The sequence below is a fragment of the Anas platyrhynchos genome, chromosome 22, assembly GCF_047663525.1.
Source record: "Anas platyrhynchos isolate ZD024472 breed Pekin duck chromosome 22, IASCAAS_PekinDuck_T2T, whole genome shotgun sequence".
NCBI classification, from domain to species: Eukaryota; Metazoa; Chordata; class Aves; order Anseriformes; family Anatidae; genus Anas; species Anas platyrhynchos.
The window spans coordinates 6,346,181-6,369,696 of record NC_092608.1 but is presented as its reverse complement, the minus strand read 5'-3'; the positions used below and the strand labels follow the sequence as shown (position 1 = coordinate 6,369,696).

Here is a 23,516-nt window from a genome sequence, read left to right as displayed (position 1 = left end):
AGAGAAGGACATTATTGCAGCTATAAATCATTAGACAGGGGGTGTTAATGGAGATAATCCCATGAAATCACTCACTGCTATGGCTAAGGAGGGATTTGTTTGGCAGCTAACTACCCTAAGCTTCACTGCAGGTGATTAACTCCTGGTAGTGACCAACGTCTGGGGAATTAACAATAACGCAACATTTACTGAACAAGCACCAGGAGATGAGCTTTTATCTCAATTACTTGTTTAAATCTTTATTTCCCAATGTTCCATTCTTACCCATTTCTTTTTTTAAAGAAAATGTGGTTTGCCGCAGCTATAGCGTGATGGTATTCCACCGGGAAGAGAGGCTCTGGATTGGAAAAGAAACCCATGGAAATGATGCAAGGACACCAAAGGGACAGAGGACAGAAGATTTAGTCCCAGGCAGATCGGAGAGCCTTTTGGTGCTCCTAGGAGGCAGCCAGGACACTGGATGGGGATCTAAATAGCATGTACACAGCACAGCTCGGACTGAAGCCTTGGTGAGCAAGGTGAGCTCAGAGCAATGGGACGCCCAAGCACTGCTCCAAGCACTGTGACAGAGCTGGCAGTCACACCTTGTCTGTCCAAGCCACACGCTAGCTGTTGGCTGCAGGACCAGAGTCAAGCTCTCGTCCTGGACATTTTAGCAGACAGACCAAGGCCTTGCCTTCAGAAACATCCCCTTCTGTATACAGTTTTCAAACAGTTCAGTCCCAGGAGTTCAGAGCAGTGCCTTACATCAGCATGAAATCCCCATCCATGATGTGCAAACACTGCTGAGAGACCATCCTACAGGCAGAAATGTGCTGTCTGTGCTCCCAGCTGGTTATTTAAGTAAAGGCTGTGGGGGTGCTGGAAGGGGCGGCAGGGAAGTCAGGGCTGTATGGGGGGCTTTCTCCAGCACTCAAGGTGCTTCCACTATAATTAGCTTTTGCAAGGCATCATTCAAGCTCCTTAGATATCCTGTGTCTGAGCAAAATCATTTCCTGTTTGACTTTGTAAATCAAAGTAGACGATACAATAATTATTAATAATATGTTGACTTATCTCATCAGCATTTTAATTAGTCAGTAGAAAAGCAATTTGCAAAGGGGCCGATCAGGCTCCCTCTGATCCAGCGGGTCACGTGCCAAGCAAGGAGAGGGGAAAGAAGGGCACTGGGGCACTGGGGCATTTTGCTGGAGAGAGCTGGCAAAGCAGAGGCACAGAAGGGACGGAGGCAGCCTCTTTGACAGCAGCGATAAGAGTCTGATTTTCAATGCAAAGGGAATTGTTCTGGGGACGGAGTGGGCTGCAAAGCTCCTGGGAGCCCTTTGAAGTCATAATTGAGAGGAGCCGCAGCCTGCAGGATGGGGATGCTCCCCGTGACCCTTCCGCTCACTGCACGTGTCTTGGCATAGAGGTGAGGGGGGACGCAATTAAACCTCTGAGCAGCTATTACAGCCAATTACCCCTCAGTCAATTAACTGGCAAGAGGAAATGTCAAAACAGGCCGTGCATGCCTCCCTGATGGCTTGACACTCCCCAGGGCCAGCAGCGCTGCTGACCCTCAGCTGTGCCCAGCGCTACGAGCCCCCTGCTCTTCTGCCTCTGCTGGCCACAGCCAACCAGAGAGGAAAATCCTTCCTGTAAGGTAGGTTCACCTTGCCCACACATGTGATGAACACATTGGGGCTTCACCAGCTGTCATTGTGAAGTTTAACTGCAGCACATTTCCAGTTACACACTTCTGATGCTTTGGACCATGCCCTGGCTGTGCACCAGGATCTCTGTGTCCAGAAGAGGAAACCTCTCCTGACATACCCAGGAACCCCAGAAAAGCATGGCAGGACCTGCAGGTGCTAGGAAAGCAAGCTGTAAAACATTAAGGATAGAGCTAGCTGTCACAGGACCTCTCCTTAAGCCCCTCAGGAGTGGGACTGGGGATCTATGCTGTGATTCTGTGATTCTGTGATCTGTGCTGTTCAGTGCCAAGCAAACCCCCAGGCAGAGTTACTCACCTCCCCACTGCCACCCCTGTGGTGACAGGGCTCACACAGAGCAGGAGAAAGGAGAAGTGGGTAAAGCAAACGCAAGTTTGCCTTCAGCCAGGGAGCCAGAGCCATCAATGCCACCCGTTGGTGGGAGGTTGCTGTGACAGGTGGCTCTCTGTCCCTGGACAGAGCAGGGACTCTGCAGGGAAATCCCAAAACCCGAGGAGATCTGCACACTCAAGCACCCAGCTCAAGCAGGAGAGCCAGCAAGGAAGGGTAGCACTGGGGGAGCACTGCCACCTCTTTTCCAGCAGGAGTAACTGAATTAAGGACGTGACAGCAAAAAGAAGGGACCCCAAGCAAAATGTGGCTTCGCAGTTCACCATCTCAACACCAGACCAGCAGCTGGGCTCAGACCAGGGCTACCAGAGGTGCAGGACACCGCAGTGGGCAGGGGACAGTCCCAGAGACACCAGAGGTGAGTGTGGGCTGTTCCTGAGGTGCTGACAAGCAAACTCAGGCCCTTTCCCAGAGCAGAGATCAGGCCAGGCTTGGACCCAGGTGGTACCAAGCTACCAAGCCTGAATCACCCTCTCCCCTGAACCCAAACCCTGCTGCAAGGGCACCTCAGGATGCAGACAAATCATTGGCACTGGCAGTGGGTGCCCCACAGCAGTAAACCATCCTGCCTCCTTCTGTGGTGATGGCAGCTGGTTCCAACTGCGAATTTACTACCCAAAAAGCATCTGGAGCTGAAGGACCAGCAGGAGGGTAAAAGAATGAGATGTTCTTTCAAGATGATGCAGTGCAATGGCCCATGGAGAAAGAACCGGGCCAGACAAATGTTCAGAGAAGCCATTAAAACATCCAGCTGGAAAAAATACCCAAAGTTGTTCGTGCAAGAATCAAAACCCAGGCACACTCCTAGAAGGTGTTCAGGTCAGTTTTCACATAGCTCTGTGCTCATCGTCTCCACAAAAAGGTCATGAATTGGGCAAAAGCACAGGGTAAGTGAAGAGTGGAGTTACCCCATGGCTCACCTTTAGGAGGCCACAAAACCACAAGATGGCCAAGAGGTGGTTTAAGACTGGTGTTTTTTAATGCAGCATTCCATGGGAGAGAAAAGCTTAGGCACTATACAAGACTATTTATTTATTTATTTTTATTTTTTTTTTGCATCCAGTATTATCAGTTGGTAATAAACATCACCAAAATGCTGACTTCAGATATGAGTTAGCATTCGGGACTTGCTGTTAAAGGGCTGCTGGGCATCTGCTGCAGTGCGAGTGAGCAGCATAGCAGCAACTGCCCTGCAAGCCAGCCTCAGCACCCTACGGTTACACACTCCCATGTGCCCACACATCCCCAGGAGACCTATGCCAGCCAGCTCAGGCAAATTCCTTGCCAATGCCAGCCTGTGCGTGAGCTCCACCACCCAAGCAAAGGCAGAGCAGGATTCGGGGGCTGGCAACCAAAGCTGAGCAAATCCCCACAGCGGTGGGTTTTTAACAGCGACCTTTTAACGTGTTGGAAGGACTCACTATGGGGTGTGGAGGATTTACCACCGCTGGCAATTTGGAATCAAGGACAAATTTTCTAAAAGCTAGGCTTTTCTCAAATGTGAGCTAACTGACGTGTGAAGGCCTGTATTTATGCAGGAGATTACATCACGTTAGCTCCGTGGTCCCCTCTGACCCTAGATCTATGAATCTATTATGTTTCCAAGACAATCATAATTGCAACAGCTAACTGCTAAAATTAGAGCGGAGTTAATGATTTAATTTATTTACATATATGATAATGTCTGATATAAATCTCATCATTGTTATTATTATGAACTCACAGTTCTGATCACTCCTCCTCAAACAGACAGCACAAGGACTGAAAGTCTCAAGCAACAGATCAATGAAAATGATTAGAAGCCTGGGAAGATTTCTGTAGGAGGCGGAATTGAAAAGATTAGCACCATTTAGTTCAGAGAGCGGATGAAAAAGAGTGGATGTGAAAAATCAACGCAACAGCAAAAGCTAGGAAGGCACCCCGACTTCGCACATTTTGTGTATGCAGTAAGCCACGCTATGCCTTGCAGTTGGTCCTGTGTGTATTTATGGAATTTCTTCTGTTCACTAAATCAATGAGAAAAAAAAAATAAAAATCCTTACAGCCACGCCACTTCCACCCGAAACTCACATTTACAATTTGAAGAAAGCTGCTGTAGAAAACCTGGCCATGGAAATGCAAGCGAAGGGAACGTGTGGGGAGGATCCAGCCAGAATAGATGGCAGGCTGGCTTCACCTAGGATGGAGTGACTGGCTCAGCATTCCTCCTGGCCATGCCATGGGGCTGTGCCTTTATATCTCCATTCTCAATGAGAAATCAGCTGCATGTTCAGAGCTTCCCCTTCATTTTGGGCTGTTCCTCCTGGTGCTTCCCCAGTACAGCAAGGAACAGGAGGCTTCTCAGTGTGACTGCTCACTGAGCAACCCAACTCTGGAGTTTCCTAGGGGCAGAAAATCCCTTAGAGCTCAGGGTCAGGTGGCAACCTGGTCCGTCCACCCTGCCAGCGGTCACCCATCCTCCTATTGTCCCCCACATGCCAACAGTCACTTCGTACTTACCCCGTGTGAGGGATAAGTCAGCCAGCCCCAGTCCCCTGGGATCGTTGACGTGTCCAGCAAGTTCACTGGAAAACACAGGAACAAAACACTGCATTAGAAAGCTTGCACTCCACCCCCTAAAGCAAGGAACCAAACCTCCACAACGTGCCAGTCCTTGCACCCCAATTGTGCCTTGCACACATTGTGAGGCTGAGACACCTTCTCATTACTGGCAGGGACCTGCTTGGCTGCAGCTCATCAGCAAATGGTATTCCCAGAGCTGCTGGGCTGGGGCTGTACCTGTACCAGCAGTACGACAAAGTGGTGTGCCCTTTTGGAGAAGAGGGGGCTGCAAACAATAGGTTAAATGTGTTGTAGAGCAGAGAGGAGCTGGAGAAACAAAATACAAGAATCAGGTTGTCCACCAGGTCCACCCTTGGCCAGTGCCCACACAACTGGGCCATCCTTTCTCATTGCGACACTGCTCCACTGGTGGCTCTGCTGAGCTCTTTCGTCTCATTTCCCTCCTGGCAGAACTCGTTTGAAGTTTTTTGCTTCAGCAGCCACTGTAATTGCACACACAGTGCCTGCCTCCGGCACAAAGGGACCCCCCCTGCAATCCCGGCTGACACTGCACTGGGGACCACGGGGGAAGGACTGCGTGAGGAGGCCCATCAAAGCCACCCCTTCAAAAGCCCTGCTGCCACCAGGAGCCCAGCGTAACGAGGAGACACGAGGCGAGGGAAATGGTTTCAGCAGGGGAACACTCAAGGATGACTTTGAGCATGTTCAGGAGCTTCCCACTGAGACCCATGTGGTGTCGGCAGGGGGAGGACAGTGGGGCACCACAGTTTGGCTGCATGCATGGGGTGTGCTGCCCCTGAATGCCATCTGCTCTGTCTGCCACCCGTGAGCCCCACACCCAGGTTCTCCAGTATAAGTATCTGGTGATCTCTCTTGTACTGAGAAGTTCTTTAAGGTCCTTTCCAACCCAAACCACTCTCTGGTTCCATGCAGGGTGCTTCCAAGACCCACGGCCTTGCTTAGCTCTTGGTGAAGGAGACAAGGCCCCAGCTCTGGGCTGCAGACCTGGAGGGGGCAGAGGCTCAGGAGCGGGTGCCAGCGAGGTGCCCCAGCCCCTGAAAGTGAGTGCAGCGGGTACACACCACAGCTGAGCCTTGCCATCCCTTCCCCAGCACCAGCTCCAGAGCCCACCAGTGCCTCCAGCTTCCCCAGAGCTCCCTGCCCTGCGGCCACCCAGCAAGGCCAGGCCCAGCCTGGGCACCATGTCCCTCCTGGCTGTCCCTCCATCCTCCTGAGGGCATTCAGTGGGGCTGCCAGGCCGTGGCTCAGCTGCACACCAGGCTCTGGAAGGAATGTGGTCTCGGCAGCCTGTTGTGGGGGGACAGGGCACGTCAGGGCAGCAGCTTCAGCCCCAGCTCCATGTGAAGCGGGCCCCAGCAGCTGGAGGAACGGGTGCCACTTTCATTTACTATTACCAGGCAGGGAAGGAAAGGGGGGAGAAAGAAGCAGGGACGTGAGCTGGCTGTGAAACACCCGGACGTCATGCTCCTGACAGAGCAGATTAGGAGCTTTTGAGGCATTTATTAATGTTAGCAGAACAATTTGAAAGAATTTCCAGGGTTTCTTGTGTGACTTCATTGGCCCAACAGCAGGCCGAGCCCCTCCGCTCGCTGCAAGGCGCTGCTCCAACTGCTAGAGAGGCCCCTTGCCCTCAGCACGGCGTAATTACCTCGGAGATCTCAAATCCATTTTTATTTGTTATTGTTAATCTGAAGATTTTCTGCCTATTTTCCCTGGGTAATTCGCCCAGCGGGAGCCTGGGCCGCGGAGTTTCCCCGCTCGCAGCGCCGGAGCACGGTGCCGGCGACCCTCAGCGGGCTGGCCGCGTTTGCAGCCCTGCTCCCTGCTGGGGTCTCTGCACCCCCTTTCCCACGCCGTGACACACGGAGGTGGGCACGGCTGAGCCTCGCCACAGAATGGGATCTCCAGGCAGTGCCAGGAGCCTGCACAAGCAGGAGAGCACACAGCCGTGGAGGGATGCTCGCCAGGCTCCTCGGTGCAGCGCTGCGTGGGTGCTAGCGAGCCCTGAGGCTCTGGGACAGAGCCACGCAGACCCAGCTCGCCTGCTGCCACTTCTGGAGCTGGTTAGCAGCACCCCGTCCCATAGCGTGGGCCGTTTGGCTGTCACCCAGCCTCACACACAGGAAGGAGCTGCCTCCTTGCAGGTGCTTCGATGCAAAAACAGCTACACCGGCACACAGTCCCTGCCATGCTCCTGTGGAGTGGATTACTCGTGCCTCTTTGCAGAAAGAGGGATAAAATAAATACTGCTTTTATTCCTTGGGAAGTGGTTCAGCCAAGTGCAAAGGAGTCCTACACATTAAGCCCACTGCAGTGGGCATTGCACAAATACAAAGGGACTCCCTGTCCTGGAGCTCTTGCATTAAGTTACTGTAAAGCAAACGTATCTGTGCACATCAAGAACCGCCTAGCATCACTGTCGCATGCCATGCTCAGATACGGGGAGGTCAATACTCCCCTGGTACAAGAGCAAGTGAACTCTTAGACAAGCATGTCGCTGCCACATGCCACAGCTCACACATAATGACAGCAGGAACGCAGCACACTGCTTTTGACACTTGAAGAGTGGTCCCTGCCCGGAGCACCACAGGGAGCTGTGCCATGGTCCTCCTGGCGCTGAGCTCCAGCCCAAACTACAGAGCTTGTGCCAGGGGAATGGCTTGCTCAGTTGGCAGAGGCATTCTCGGCAGAGAAGCACGCCCTTAGCAGCTCCCCATGTGGACTCCTTCCCAAATCCCAACCGGCCATTCAGGGAAAGGCCCCAGACCCAAATAAACATGGCACTTTTGCCTTCCCATAGGAGCCCGGACGGCACACACTCCAGGTTGCCCCAGGAGGCTGATCTGCTAAAGGGAACCCGCTGCCCTGCAAGCAACAAGAGCCACAACCAGCACCCAGCAGGTGACGTCCCGGCTTGTGTCGCTTCCTTGCGTGCAGAAGCAGCTCACCCTTGGTGCAGGAGCACAAGCAAGATCGCCACAAAGGACTCCTTTCAGACTAAATATTTCTCAGAAAATGTGCCGGTTTGGGAGACCTCTATCCTACAGCTGGGTAATTCTGTTTGATGTTACGGACTGTCTGCACGTATCAGTCTCAAACTGCAAACTCCATTTTTTTTTCCTGAGCACCATTTTGATTTTCACTATTCTGTGCCTTGGCTTTGACTCGCCGTATTGAGCCAAAACACCAGGAGGTGTCAGGGGGAATTCTCGCACTGATGGAATAGCTGTCAAGCCTGATTGCCCGTTCAAATGGAAGCACCTAAGGAGCAAGCAGGTTGCTTCCCCAGTGCAAACTGGACTCCGGAGCTGGAGCCTCATGCAAGGGAGCCCTACTTGCTCCTTGGAAAAGTTGTGCCATGTAATGTTGTGTGATTAATGCACGTTACAACCCCACACATGCAAATTATGTAGGAGTCAAAGAGTAGGTACGTGTATATGTATGTGTATGTGTATATATATTTATTTATACCGTCATCTTCATTTACATACATATCTGCATCCATATTTATATCAATATTCATATCTTCCAAATTCTAACCACCGCTTGAGATGAGCGAGGAAGCCGAGGCAGAGACCAGCACCCAGGGAACGTGCATTTTGCCTCGGTCGTTTTGCATCTCTTGCGCTGCTTAAAGAGGGAGCACTCAGAAATCCTTCTCAATGTTTGGTCTGGTGACCACAGTTCCTGCAGGGACGTGTTATGTCCCAGTACACCCAGCAGTCCCAGTGCAAGAGCTGCGCTGGGGGAGCTGCTGCTGAGCGGAGGCTGAGACCCGCAGCCTGCCTGGGGGTGCGCAGAGGGATCAGGGCACAGGGAGGGGGTGGCACGCTGGGGGCTCAGCCTCCACAGATCAGTGGGGGACCAAAGAGGGCTCTGAGCTCCCTCGCTAATAGTTAACCCGCTCTAGCCCTCACTCTAATTACTCCACCGTCTCCCTCCCAGGCGGCAGGCTTTGTAGCGCAGGCGTGGGGAGGAAGGGTCAGTGGGAGCAGCCCCGTTCCCTTGGGCTTCAGTTCCTCTCCATCACAACTTCAAAGGCCTCCCAAGATTCACAGCAAGGCTCTTCCCCCCTCCCCGCCACAACGCCTTTTGCATCGATAATTAAACTCTTCGCAGCACGGTGAGTTGCTCCTGCTCTCTGCCACCTGACGACCGGTGGGCTCAGCCTGCACAGCCCCACACGGGTCCGCCTGCCCCACACCACCCCATAGCCACAGCCTGCTCAGTGGGGGCACAAGGCAGGAAGGGATAACCTCAGCGGAGAGAATAACCTCAGCGGGGAGAGCCACAGGGCTCTGGGAAAGGGGCAGGGAGAAGCGCCCTGGCAGGAGGGGAACAAGAGCCAGCGGCATTCATTTCCCATAATCTCACACAGGACTTTGAAGGGGCAGGTGGGGCCAGGACGGGTCAGCTATTTGTATCCCACCAATTAATCCACCAGCCCGCTGAATAGCCAGCTGTGACCTTCCCAAAATTGGGAGGGGAGGGGGCAAAACCGCACGACAAAAACCGTGCCCTACTTCCTCAGTGCATCGGGGGGAGATGGGACGGGATGCTTCGCTTTCAGGCTCCCCCTTCCCAGCACAGCAGTCACCGGCCGGCACAGGAGGTAGCACCAGGGCAGTGCTTTGTGCCGGACACGGGTGGGTTTTGTGAAGCAGCCGCTTGTCCACGAGGCTGCATGCACGGAGGGCACAGCAGCGAGGGTGCTCACACCAGGAACCCGCTGGCTCCACTGCCCAGAGAGGAATTTTAGGTAAATATAAAAGATGTCACCAAATCCATCAAGAACACGAGATTTCCACATTTCTGGAAATGCCAGCAGCAGGCTGAAATATATATATATATATTTTATACATATATATATAAAAGAAAAATGTTCAAACTATTGTTATGAAAAAGCAGTGCTGGTTTTGGATGTGCCCTAGTTCTTATCTCAGGATTTCTTGTCAGACCTATGGATTATTGCTGTGAACTTCCTGTATTTAATTTTATATAATTTTTTTACTGCATCAGGAGCGGTAATGCCCATAAGGACTAGCCCAGAGGGTCACCCCTTTTCAATATACCAGGAGCAGGAAATACTTTGATGTAGGAAGAAAGCTTGTTTGTTCAATCAGTGCTAACAAAAAGCCACTGCTCAGGTTTTAAAAATAAAATGATCAACCTGAACCTTCCAGACCCTGCGTGATATCACGTAAAATAATGCACAGTGCAAGAGCATAATCTGTGGTAGGACTGAGATGTCGTGAAATAATATATATATATGTATAAAATAAAAAAGAATCGAAATAAAACACTAAAAATAAAGTATTTCCAAGGCTAAAAATCTTGAAATTCAAGGACAGCTTTTTTTCCCAGAAAAAAAAAAAAAAAAGAAACATCAAACATCAAAAAACAACAACAACAAAAAAACGTTCTCTCTCAAAAATATAGGTGAGAAAATATAGACATAAAATGATCGCATTTCTTACTCGGTTTGAGACTCCTGATGCTCGTGTGCAGTGGGACACCGGGGCTAATTGGGCACGCTGGCTTAGGCAACCCAAATTAAAGCACCGCCGGCGCTCCGGCAGCAGCGTGCGTCCCAGCCTCACGGCACACACCGTGCAGCAGTAAGCGTACATGGTGCACAGCCAGAGCCGGGCAGAAATAACCCAGAAATGTTAGAAAATGTTAGAAAATGCAGGCTGGTGTGGGGCCCGAGGATGGACTGTAGAGAGGCAGATCCAGCACCGAGGCTCAGCGCAAGGCGGGGGGCACACGTCTGCTTGTGCCTCCCTGCTCCCAGGAGCTGTGCCGGTGGGGAAGGAGCTGCTGCAGGCTTGAGGGGCGGCTGGACTTGTTGTAATTCAGGGCAGAAGACTGAGGAGGAGGTGGAAAGGCTCTGGGGAGGGGGGTGAGAAAGGTCAGGGAGGCAAAGGACTCCATGGAAACACCCGATGTGAGCGAGGGGAAGGAGCGGGACCGTGGCACGGCTGGGAGCAGGCAGGCGCTGGGAGAGCGGCTGCGGCTCAAGGGTCCCCGCAGCATCCTCTGCAGACAGCCCAGGGATGGCTCTGCAAGCCCCAAGTTCCCAGATCTGGACTTAGCCATGGGATTCCTGCGAGCCACCTCCACCACAGTGTCCCCAGCTCAGTGCACGGCAGAGAGCGCAGCCCTCGGCCGGCAGAAAGAAGCCTGCACCCTGCTGAATCAATCCGTCCAGCCCCATTGGGCACCCCACCGCCCCGTAAAGCAAAAGGCCTTGCCCTATAATCACACCCACAGAGCTCTCCCCCCCCCAAAAAAAAAACAAACAATGGCCTCTAAAGACAGCATCTTGAATCTCGGCCTGACCGGCGTCCCCAAATCCAGGAGCTAGAAGGTCACAGCTCTGCACCGGCTTTTCACCAGGCTGCAGTCTGAGATAGCAGCTCGGGGACAGGCTGCACATCTCAAACCGCCACTAATAAAGTATCGTGGGCACCTTTAAAAATTATACAAAAATTATACACCTTTTCAGCCCGCTGTAATCAAAATCTATGTGATGCTCACGGAAACAGGAGCTTTTCCAGAGGGGTTTGTGTCGCTGGATCGTTTGAGGTCCCCACATCAGTCCTGACTTGCCCTTCTCTTCTCTCACCTATTCTGGGTAGGACAAAACAGCTCCTTGTCCCAGAGCAGCTCAGCACTCTGTCTGTACACCACAAGCCATCTCCTGCCTGTTTGGGATTTTGCACTGTCCCCATTTCTTACCCCAAAAGGGGACTCCCGCAGTGTCATGCAGCCGCTTCCCGCGCTGCCCGGTGACCAACCTTACGCACAGCCTGCTGTCCCCTTTCGGCAGGAAGGCTGGGCTTTTGAAACTGGGCAATTTCAATCTGGAAGTCACAGAATAGCGGAAGAGCTGTGGGGTTTGATTTTCAGCCCTGTGGGGGTCTGTGTTACACCCCCTCTGACAGACAGAGCCACATTGAAAGTCAGATCAGGTTTCTCGGGGTCTTGTCCAGTCAAGCATTCAAAGTCTCCCGGATGGAGATTTTTGGCCACAGCCTCTCCAGAACCCTGCTCCAGCACTTTGAAAAAATAATAAAAATTATAAAATAATAAGAAGTAAATGGGAATGCCCTCAGTTGAGTGGACTTGGCCCTGCACACTCAGCCCGAGTCCATCAGCAGAACAAATCCTGCAGCATCCTGAAGCAGACACCCTGCTCATCCCGCTGACTCCTACATCCCAGCAGTCCTGACAAAGACTTGAGGTTTATCTTCCCTGGAGGATTCATGAAGAAAATGTGAATTTTTTTGCAAACGTGCTCACTTACCTGAATTACTTGAACAGTTTTCAGATGGCAGTATGGCTGTCAGATGCTTTTCTCTGATTTCTCTGAGGAAATTTACTTTCACATTCCTTGGCTACCCTAAACCACGCTTAGCTGTTTGTAAACTGATGAGTTTATTTAAGCAAGTTAACTTCTTTAATGTCAATTACTTTGTTCTTTTAAAAATACCTTTCTAAATTTAACCATTTTCAAGGACAAAAAATATGAACCCTAAAAATGTTTGAGCAGACGGTCTGTCTGTCTCATGCCACCCGTCATGAAATATTGTGAGTCTAAAATTTGTAGAGGAAAATTTCCTAATGCAACAGATCCCACATCTGAGGAAAGACATCAGTATCAAGCTTCGTTATAGAGGTGAATTTATCACCAGACTCGAAATTTGTGGTTGCCTTTGTCCAGCAATTGCTGCCTGCGCAGCACAAGGTGGACGCTGTTAAGACTCCCAGTATTTTAAATGTGAGAATCCAGATTTGCAGCAGAGAATACAGGCAAAACCCTAATGCTGGAGGAAAAACCTCTGAGAGAGGAACTTGCAGAGCCTGATCTCCTTGGCTTGCTGCAACGAGGGTTGCGAGGGACCCTGGTCACACCGTGTGCTTTCAAGGAGAAAGCACGGGCTGCAAGGGGCTTTTTAATCTCACAGGAAAATCCTAACAAGAATAAATGGCTCGAAGGTGAAGCCAGACCAATTTGTATTAGGGAAAAAAGGGGCCCAGTTTTTTAACACGGAGGCTGATAAGCCATTGGAACAAATTACTAAGGGTGGCGATGCTTCTGCCTTCGCTGATGCCTTTAGATAAATGTCTGATACTTCCCTGGGCCAAACACGATTCATTAGGCTTTATTGGTGTGACTGTACCTGGTCCAGAAAGGATTATGTCCTTTAGGTGGTTATTTATGACCTCAAGGACCACACATCTTTGTAAGCAGCACGTGGGATTTTTGTGTGTTTGTGTTTTGAAGGAAACACACCTGCGTGATCCTGCCGCTCACTTTTGAACAACCAGGGCTGAAGGGGTTAATTTTTTCTCGGGGTCAGAAGAGCAGTTTTGAGCACTGGTCATGCTAACAGCCCGGGTTAGGAGCACGAACTATCAAAAACTGTCAGGGTATGAATAGAGTTATCATATGAATGGATTTGCTCTGGAGATAAAGGGAGTGCTGAAAGCTGCCAGCGAGGCGAGCGGAGGCGAGCAGGGACAAGTGAAACACAGAAACCAACCAAACAAAGAGCAGAGGTGTCGGGATGTCGGGATAAAACCAGGAGCCCTGTGTGCACGGCACACACCAGTCCCAGCAGGTCTCCCTCTTCCCTGACTGAGGGGCTCTGGGCATTCGTTTGTTGTTTGTTTGTTTGTTTTTTTTTTTTCCTTTTAGGTAAAATCTCATTTTCTAATAATTTTTCAGTAATCAAAAATAAAGTAAATAAAATAAGTCATGAAATGAAATGAAATGAAATGAAATGAAATAAAATAAAATAAAATAAAATAAAATAAAATAAAATAAAATAAAATAAAATAAAATAAAATAAAATAGAACAAAACAAAAATTAAACAAAAATTAAACAAAGCAGAAAGTTCCTTTGTCCCTCTAAGTAATCAATCAGCTTTTCTGTTGTACTTACATTCATCAGATCTATTTCCGCCTTCACCAAAATGGGTTCCCATTTATTTTCACTGTAAATAAACCCCTAGGAATTCAGGAAACAAGTATTCAAGGATGGGAAAAAAAAGAAGCTCACAAAGTAGGCTCGTTCTGTGCGCATTGCATTATTTTCCTGAAAATTTAGGGATTTGCTTTCCAGAATTTTCGTAAGCTATTATTGTGAGAAGAACATAAATGAAGGTGAGAGCAGAAACATATTCCCCACGAGCCCACCTACAGCCATGCGAGTATTTGCTTCACACCAGTGTTTTGCGAGCAAACAAAAAATCACACGCCCCAAAATATCATTATTTCTAAACAGAACTGAAATCAACTCCCCACTTCAAACCGGTGCTTCTCCACAGCCTCCACCACCGAAAGTTCCTGTACCAAAACCCTTTTGTTTGCTCTCACCACGGAGGAAGGCTTTCCACCACTGCAAAAAGCCATTTCCTCTGCCTTTCCGAGCGGTGCTGAGCCCACAGCCCCAAATCCGGCACTGCTGCTGCCGGGCTAGCAAAGGAGCATTGAATAAATACACGGATGAGTTTTACCTCTTTTTTCTGTTTGAGCAGAGGGGCAATTAATGAGATTACAATCGAGAGATTAGCAGGGGAGATTGGCACCAGCCCCGCTCTGTGCTGCGCGCCAGCCCCTGCGTCGGCAGCGAGGGAAGGCGCTGGGTTTTCCCTAGGACCCCGATGCTCTCGCGCATCCCATCCCTGCTGTGGGGAGGAACAAAAACACCCCAGCACCAGCCCCGTGGCCTGGTGAAAAGACAGACATCCCCGTGTCGGTGTCTCGGCACCTTCCCCTGCGCATCTCCCACCGCTGCCCCAGACTTTGCAGCAGCGAGGTGTCCCCTCTCACCTGCCCCACCACCACTGGTAAGGCTCTCAGTTAAGCATGGCCTCTTTGGCTATTTTCACAAATCCCAAATCCCACATTCTTCTTTTTTCTTTTTTTTTTTTTTCCCTAATTGTCCCCTTTTTTTTTCTTTCCCTGCCCAAAGGCCACATTTCGGGTACCCCAGCCATTTCAGAGGCGATGCTATTCCCTCCCTTTCCTCCCCGCCTAGCCCTTTCCCCTCGCTTCTCATCTGCCCCAGCCCTTCCTGCGTGCTCCAAAAATCCAGGAGCGATGCCTGCAGGTCCCCCCGCCGGGTGCTGCAGCATCTCCTCTGCAGTGCCTGCACCAGCTGAGAGGCAAAGGAGAGCCGAGCCGAGCCGAGCTGAGCCAGGCCGAGCCAGGCACAGCGGCTTGGAGCAGACCCCAGCCCAGCAGCAGGATGCGAAATGCCATTTTCTAGCAGAAAATACCCTCTTGTCACACGCGTGCTGAGCCCAAAATGCGGTAAATTCCGCTAATTTGATTTTGTTTCAATACAGCAAAGATATTTCACATTTTATTATTTAACTTCAGGAAGTCACATAAAATATCCGCGTGAATATTTGTGCTGTGCAGCTCAGTGTATATACTGCCAATATTTTAGTCTATCACACTATTGCCATAATATTGAAAATAACTAAAATATTTTTATTTTTTTTTAATCTCTGTGCTCCAATGCAATTTAATAATTTTAAACACTTTTTTTTTCAGTGCTCCCAATGAAAATATTCCATATCCTGCGGATTTTCCCCTCTCTAGGAAATATCTGTGGTTTGGCTTTCAATGTGTTTTGCAATGGCTGCCGCACCGAAATGTGGGCATTTCCCACAGAACGGCGATCCCCTTTTACCACCAGCTCCCATTGCCAGGGTACCCGCTGAAAAAAAAAAAAAAAAAAAGGGACAAATATAAGCTCAAAACATTTTGGAAAAAAAAAAAATAATAATTTTTCAGGAAAGAGAAGGGCATTGGGAACTCTTGGAAGGGAAAGAAAATCAAGGCCGTTTCTTCAAGTTAGCGCACATCTCAGCGTACCAATTGCCACCCAACACGGGCATGCGGGGCGCAGCACACGCCGGCCTTCCCTTTGCTTTGCAGCTGTAAAATTTTGCACCCTGCAGATTGTACACAAGCACGGGGTGTGTTGGGGTGCACAGAAGGAAGCAGCCCCTTCCCGCTGTGGCTGTGGCCAGCACTGCAGCCAACACATTTGTGCCCAGGGCAGCAAAGCCTTGGGCTGGGCAGCTTCGGGGCCATGCTGTGACCTCCCCGCGTCCCCATTGCCAGCCCCGTGTTAGCCCAGCAGTGGCCTTGGTGCTGGTGTCTTTGTCCACCCATCCGCGGGGTGCTGGGGATCCCAAGGCCACCTCCCCGGCTTTTCTCTGCCCGTATGGCCGAGCCCAGCGGATGCCAAACTGCACCACGCCGCCACGGGGCTGCAGAGGGTCGGGCATCCTTGGGGCGGTGGAGGGAACGCCACTGGCTTTCTGCCGGGCCCCACACCTCATCCTGACACCACTGCAGCCTGGAACCATCCTGCTGCATCTTCCACACCACCTGGCTCACCCCATGCCCCACTCATCCCCCTTCCTCTTCTCACGGCTAGAGACTAGCTTTCCTTTCCAAATGTCTTGCGGAAAGCCCAGGTCTTTCGCAGCCAGGGGCGCACAGACAGCAGCCCAGGGCCCCGCTACCCCTGTAGGTGCTGTAAAACCCACGCCAGCAGCCAGTGATCTCCCTTATGGGCAGGAGGGGCTGCCTGTGGGTGTTACAGGAGGCACTGTCCCCTCTCAGAGCACAGCCGCAGGCCGAGCTGAACCACACAGCCCCAGCGCAGGCCTGCGCTCTGCTATTCTGCATCTCTGGGCTTTGCCCCTTTTCTGGGGCAGGCACAGGGACAGGAGCAAGAGCAAGGCAAGCCAGAACAGCCCAGGAGGTTGTACCCAGACACCAGAAGGATGCTGGCAACTTGTTCTTCTCCTCTGCATACCTGCCTCCTGCATCCTAGAGAGCCGAATTTCCAGCTCCCCTCTCTGCTCCCTTCACCACCCAAGGAACGGAGGAAAGCAAGAAGCCATCGGCCTCTCATATTCTGCCCATGCCCGGGGCTGGCTGAGCTCAGGCTGGCCGCTGCTCCCCTTGGAGCACTGCAGGTCCCCGTGCCAGTGCCAGGAGGCTGAGGGAGCGCAGGATCCAGCCCGGCAGCAGCGTCCTGCACCACCGCCAGCCCTGGGCCAGGGGCATGGGGCAGCTGCCGTGGTGTGGAATAGGGGCTCAGGGCGGCCAGGATCCCCTCCTACCCCCACAAAGCTATCCCCCAGCAGCGAGAGCCCGACGCAGACCGCACAAGGGCAGGAAAGGAGCAGGAGTGCCAGGACGTGGGCAGCTGGCAGAAAAGGGGGTTGGCACCAGCAGGTAGCTAGAAACCATCGGTACAGGTAAGGAAGGCAAGATGGGTGGGAGGGGAGGAAGGAATGCGCGTGGGGAGATGGCAGCAGGAGCAGGAGCAGAGCCCGACTGGGTGCCACAAAGGGCACGAGGCAGCCCGTGGGCCTTGGCGTGCCGGGAGGGCCGCAGGGAGCAGGAGGGACACCGCGGGAAGGGACGCCAGCACCGGGGCTCGCTGCGGAGGGCTGCGCCGTGCTGGCCGTGGCTCTCAGGCGTAGCAGGAGGGAGGAAGGATGCTGCTGCCGGTGCCAAGGACACGCTCGGGAGTGGGAACAGCAGATCTCCGGGTGATGAAGATCAGCAGCCCCGGGAAGCAGTCACACCGCTGCCAGCACGGAAGGAGACAAGCGAAGGGCTGACAGGCCACGGGAACGGTGCTGCCAAAGCTGAGGGGGCCCGAGCCGCAGGAGCAGGGCTGAGCAACCAGCACGGGCTGGCCCCGAGCACGGGTGTGGGCCTGTCAGTGCTGACACAGACGCTGGGAGAGGATCCTTGCCTCCCTGCTTCCCACTTCAGAAGTTTACAGCCCTTTCCCTCAGGACAGTTCGCCACCCGAGTGCCCTCCCAGCTCCCGCACCCTCCATACGGCCCTGCCGTGCCCACCCGCTCACGGTGCCGCAGCTGCACCGCCAGCACGTACGCCCGAGCTGCCTCCATGGAGGTGACCATGGCTGAGCTGGCTCCTGTGGCCTGGTCCCCTCCACAGCCACCCCCATGCGTTGCAGCAGAGCCCTTCCAGGGGAGGACAGGCAGAGCGGGCAGGTGCTGCTGCAGAGATCGAGTCCTCTTGCCCAGGCTTCGAAGTTTAGCCTCTGTGCAAAAAGCTCTGGGATTAGCAAACTCGGGCAGGCAGGAGCCCGCAGCTCGGCTCCCCGGAGAGCAGGGAGAACTAAGACCAGCAAAGTGAGCTTCTCCTGCCCGCAAGCCCCTGACGACACATCCAAACACCCCAACCCTATCGCTCCTCGGTGTCCCTCCCAACGCCGCCCCATCACGCCAAGGCCACCCCACTCCCTACCTTCGCTGGTTGTGGCAGACAGGCAGGCAGCCAAGGCGATGATGATGGAGAGCGAGGACGTCAGATCCCCCTGCGCCCATGCCATGGTCTGGCGGGGCCACCGGCTGCGGGATGGGGCAGCTGGGGTTGTCCTGGCACCTTTTTGCCAGCGAGCACCCGGAGCTACAGCACACGGCGGCTCATGCACAGGCACTTTGCGCACATTGCTCGCATCCACACAGGCGAGAGGCTCGGCGGGGAGGGCGCAGCCTGCCTGTCACTGCTCGCAAGCCAATGGGGTGGGTGGGCTCTGCAGCGAGCCCCCCTTCCTGCTCCACACGCACACATGCTGTACCCAGCCGGAGCATCCCAAATGCAGGCTCTGTTCTCTGGCCATCCTCTTTTCCTCCCTCCCTCGTCATGCTGTGCTTGCTGCTGAGCAGCCCCTGCGCTGCTCCTGCTCCCCGTCCCTCTTTTCTGCTCCTGTCCTGCTGCTGTCAGAGCCGAACCGCCAGCCTGCGCCGTGGCCCAGCGCTGCAGCTGCTCGCTGTCCTGGTCCAGCCTGCAGGATGGTGGCTCCAGCCTCCTCTCCCAGGCCGTGGGGACAGACAGGAGAAGCTCTGAGCTTTCTCCCCCCCCCGGCCGGCAAAATGGGATGCATGTGCTCGGTTATAGTCACACGTGGAGGGAAACGGGGTTGCCCTTCAGTCCTGGTGCACCCAGAGGATGAGACCCCCTGGCAAGTGTTCCTCTCATGTTTTTGGGCCAGGGAGATGGGCAGCATCCCTACCTCGGTGCTTTTCAGGACACATTGTCCTGGGCCAGGGACCCCTGCGCATCCCTGAGCTGGGGCAGTGGGAGCAGGGATGGCACAGCCAGGGCTGACAGCACCCAGCCTGATTATAGCTAATTACCCACATGAGACAGGGTCATCCTCTTCAAAAGCAGATCCTGGGGGGACACAGACCCCCACAATTTCCTCACCAAGGTGGGCCAGGCCAGGCTGTGTGTAAGAGGACACTGCATGGGGGTCCCTCAAGCACTGAGCATCCCCCCTGCAGAAGAAGCCTCTGCCTCCTTCCCATTTGGAGATGCCGAGGCAGGTGAGTACCCTGCCCAGCATTTAACACTCAGCATCTGTCGACAGCGTGAATGCTTCCCCTCCTGAGTGCTGACCAACACCTGCCCACGATTACCACGGGTGCTGACCCCCACCTACGGCACCTGAGGTGTTATTTGCTCTTAGGTGTGCTCGTGGCTGGGTAGACCGAAGTGTGATGGCAGCTCAGGAAAAGGCATGTGAGGAAAGATGGATTTCCCCCTCTCTCAAGCGTCAGCCCATGTCTGACCTATCTCTCGAACAAAATCTCCCCCCTCCATGTCTCCAGACTTACTTAAGGGCTTCAGGGAGGACTCGGTGTGGTCACAAGCCCTCCACCTACCTACACCATCTTCCCCCTGGGCCAAACTCATCCCACCCTGGAGCCCAGCGTTGTCCCTACAGATGCAGGTGGGGCACCCCGAGATGACAGAGCCCAGGGCTGCCAGCAGCCTCCTACGTGCTGGAGCAAGAGGAGCTCCCTGCAGGGCTGTACCTGCCCAGCTCACAGCAGGATTGCAACAATTCCCCATTCAGTCACCCAGGATCATGCCTGCAGGGTTTGTCTGCAGCACTCATCACCAGGACCTGGGAACGGCCTGGGGCATGAGGTCCCTCCAGCTTTTTTTTTTGCACCGGCTGCCTGGGAAGCTGTCCGTCTGCAGACAGCACTGGAGAGATCCTGTCATCAGCGGGATCGCAGCACGGCTCAGGGCCCTGACGCAGGGCCGTGGGGAGGACACAGTGGCCCTGTGGCAGGCAGACAGCGACATCTCACATCACCCACACCGCCACCACCTCAGTCCCAAGCTCTGGAATTAACCTCTGGGGAGGCAGAAGCCAGCTTTGGCCTTGCAGAGCTGTGTGGTATCCACTCCCAGTGTGATGTCTTAAAACAGGGACCCTGTGGACCTTCAGCACAACCCAGACACAACAACCCACAGCACAGGCTCTCCAGCCCCCGGTGCCACCCCAGCCCAGGTATGTGAGCCATCCAGGTCTTGTGGGGGTGCCCACGGCTACTAGGAATCCACTGGGCTCTTGGATTTGCCTTCAGGATGTGCTACCTGCACCTAATTAGTGCGTGTGCCTGGAGGCTGGGCACTGTCAGGAGCTGATGCAGAATGCAAACGTGTGCAAAAAGCCCGTGGTGCTCCTAACTGGAAACACAGCTCCTTTCCACACAAGGTAAAAAAAAGAGCTCAATGTGCAGCCATGGGCATCGTCACAAGGCAGCCCAGGAGCCCCAAACACCCTAGGAACCAGGCACGCTAGGGTTAGGGTTAGGGTTAGGGTTAGGGTTAGGGTTAGGGTTAGGGTTAGGGTTAGGGTTAGGGTTAGGGTTAGGGTTAGGGTTAGGGTTAGGGTTAGGGTTAGGGTTAGGGTTAGGGTTGGTTAGGGCATGGCTGCACCCCCCAGATGCTTCCCCCATCTCACTGCATGCTGCCACCTCACTGCTCCCCGGGGAGTCCCTTGTCATCACCACATCCCACAGACCCCACACCTGGCTGTCACGCTGCAGGGAGGATATTTACAGATGCTGCAGGGAGAGAAAAGCACAGCTCAAACGGAGGATCACCAAAAGAGGGAGCCGAGCCCAGCGATGCCTCTTTTACCATCACCCGTCTTAGGGTGAGCCCCCCCTCGGGGGCTTCCCCGTTAATCCCTCCGTTCGCACCTGGGTGGTTATTGCCCGTTTCTGCCGGCTTTTCACCCGATGTCGGCCCGTCCCAGCCCCGTGTCCCTGCCGGGGGAAGCCGGGTCCCCTCTGCTCGCCCCCCCGAAGCCCGTTTTTGGGGCCGGTGTCGGAGCCGTCGGGGGAACAGCACCACCTTCAGGACCGGGCCGCCCTCGTCGGGCCGCCAGCAGAGCCAGGACAGCCCCCAAACCCCGGGGGAGAGATGCTCGGGGTGGGATGCTCGCCCCCATAGCCCCGGGATATGTCTGTCCGTCTGTCCTATCTACCGCAGCAATACCCCTGCAATGCCAGCATCCCAGAGGCAGCGACAAGTTCCACCACAGGGACCGTGTCTCACTCCTTTTGGGGCAGCCTACACTTCTCCCTTCCCAGTGCCCTGTTTTTTTTTTTTTCCCTTCCTAACCTGCAGGTCCCTTCTTCTGCAAGATGCCCGTGCTGGGGAGCAGGCAGAGCGGCACCAAGCCACCTCTGCCACCGCTGTCACCTCTGCCACCTCTGGGTTTCTCCCCTGCTGCTGCCGTGGAGTGGCCACAGTGCCACGAGTGAGCTGAATTTGGGATTTCTCACGAGGTGCCTGCCCGCTGCTGCCATGCTCGGAGCTGTCACGGGGCACGACTGTGGGAGGCCCTCGGCCAGCTGAGCAAATCGGCACCCGATTAATTAAGGTCAGGGCTGGGCAGGCCTGGCTCGCCTTTCTTCCTTGTCATGCTGTGTGTTAATATCCTTTATATTAGAAAAAAAAAAAAAAAATAAAATCTTATCATAATTTTTCCGCATTGAAGGGGATGGTTTGGAATTGGAATTGAGACAAACACAAGCCAGGAGCGCTGGCTGCAGAAGGGGAGAGTTTAAGAAAGGCCTTTTGGTAATATCCATCGTTCTCTTATCAGTGAGGATATTAAACGTATTGAAATGCTAAGCAGCTCTTTAATGGCTGTCTCTGATTTTCATTAAACAAGCAAGGGATGAGCAGGAGAGAAGGGGATGCAGTTACTGTTCTCTCTCTAAGAAATTCTGATTGCTGGATATTAATGGCATTAATGCTCTTTTATCCCACAGCACTGGTGTTCTGCTTGCCTTCTTGCCTATTTTCTCTCTTGCCGGAGTAGAACAAAGTCCCTGCTCCCTAAGGTGGGTGCGCAGTTGCTACGAAGCTGTTAGGGACTGGGGCTGTATACATTAGCAAAGCAAAAGCCTCCCAGGGACCATTTTTTGGTACCAACATCTCCAAGCCTTGCCATGCCCACGCTGCCCAAACAGATACACGTGCTCATGCCTTAATGGGGCAGCCTGGTGCTTAAGTCAGTAAGGCCTGGTCTGCCCCAGTCACTTCCAGGCATGCAGAAAATATGAATCTGTGCCCTGTCTGAAGGCATGGCTGGCGAACATCTCTGCCCCCTCCTAAATCCTCTCTCTGCACCCAAATACACCTCATTGCTCTTAATATCCCCCCTTTGCTTTGCGGTTTTTAGCATGTGCCTCCTTTCTGCATGGTCATTGAGTCTTTGCTGTTATAACCACCTCTCCAGGAGCCGGGGCTCGAAAGCAGCCAAAAATATCACAGGGATGTTGGTGGCACTGTGAGAGTCAGCAACCACAGCAGAAAGCTGTACCAAGCAGGGGAGCAGCAGCTGAAGCGTCTACTCTCCATCCAGTGCACATACATTTGGAAAATGAAGGGATGCAGGGACAGCCCCTCTGCTCTCTCGGGAAAAGATGCTACAAACAAACAAAAATTAACTGGAGCTAATAAACCAAGGGCTGCAAAAACACCAAGCAGCACTGCGTGTATTTTAATCCCAGCCTCCAGGGTGCAGTGGCTCTGATAATGACAAAGGGAAAGGCTTTGTGGGATAAGCAGGTGGTTTGAAACATGTAGACTTTGGGTAAATGCCCCGGACCCCTGCATCTTCCTGCTCTGGGGCACCCCCTGCATTTCCTGAAGTCAGCTCTTGCTTCTTTCCTCCCAGGCTCTTCCACAACTTTTTCTCCTTTCCTCTCCGTCCTTGGTTTTTCCTCTCTTGTGCATGGCTTGTTCTCACCTGTCCCTGGGGCTTCGTCCCAGACAGATGAACCGTCTCATTTCTGCCAGATGGTGGTGGCACCTCAGTCCCCATCCCCTGCCACCCATTGCTGCCTCCTCTGTTTGCACAGGAGGTCACTGCTTTGCTCTCTGATATCTGCCTCATCTTTTCTCTGTCTGCACCATCAGGCTTCTCCAGTAGCAACTACCCAAATGCTGTTTACAGCATCCAAAAACAAAACAAAACAACACAAAAAAAATTAGTTGTGCTATAGGACACAAATCCCCCAGAACATCAAGAGGGGACACTTCCATGGTTATTTCTCCTCGAGGCTTCCAAACAATGGAGACAAGATGTAAAACAAAGCAGAACAACCCAAACCAGCCACCTCCAGGGTCCTGCAGCCTCCCCTGGAAGCGTGTTGCACACCGTGTTACCACCCTCCAGCATCCCCAGCTTCTGCTGTCCCAAGCAGAAGATCTCTGCTTGGCCCCTAACCGCTGCTGCCAATGGCACAGCCATGAGATGGGCAGGACAGACCTCCAGCCCCACCTCAGGAATCCTTCACACCACAGACAAAATGCACTGAGAGCTGCCTAAACTGTCGGCTTTATTGCAAGCACTTTGTTTCTGCTAGAAGTGGAAATCTCAAAGAGGCTTAATTATAGAGCTGGGCAGACACAGGCGTAATCCCTTTGAAAGCCT

The 23,516-nt window shown here is 53.1% G+C and overlaps 1 protein-coding gene across 2 annotated transcripts in view; it reads right to left on the bottom strand.

The window, feature by feature from the left end:
- Window positions 1-18,237, bottom strand: part of EPHA8 (EPH receptor A8) — a 44,342-nt gene extending 26,105 nt beyond the window's left edge. Inside the window, exons 1-2 of one of the 2 annotated variants that reach the window (XM_013095311.5) lie at window positions 18,011-18,237; window positions 4,602-4,666 (exon numbers count right to left, since the gene is read on the bottom strand). In XM_013095311.5, coding sequence (XP_012950765.4) covers window positions 4,602-4,666; window positions 18,011-18,095 — 150 coding nt within the window. In that variant the 5' untranslated portion in view covers window positions 18,096-18,237. Of the gene's footprint in view, window positions 1-4,601; window positions 4,667-18,010 lie in introns of those variants that run through there. The other variant, XM_072026927.1, reaches the window with a different exon arrangement.
- Between the last annotated feature and the right edge of the window lie 5,279 nt (window positions 18,238-23,516).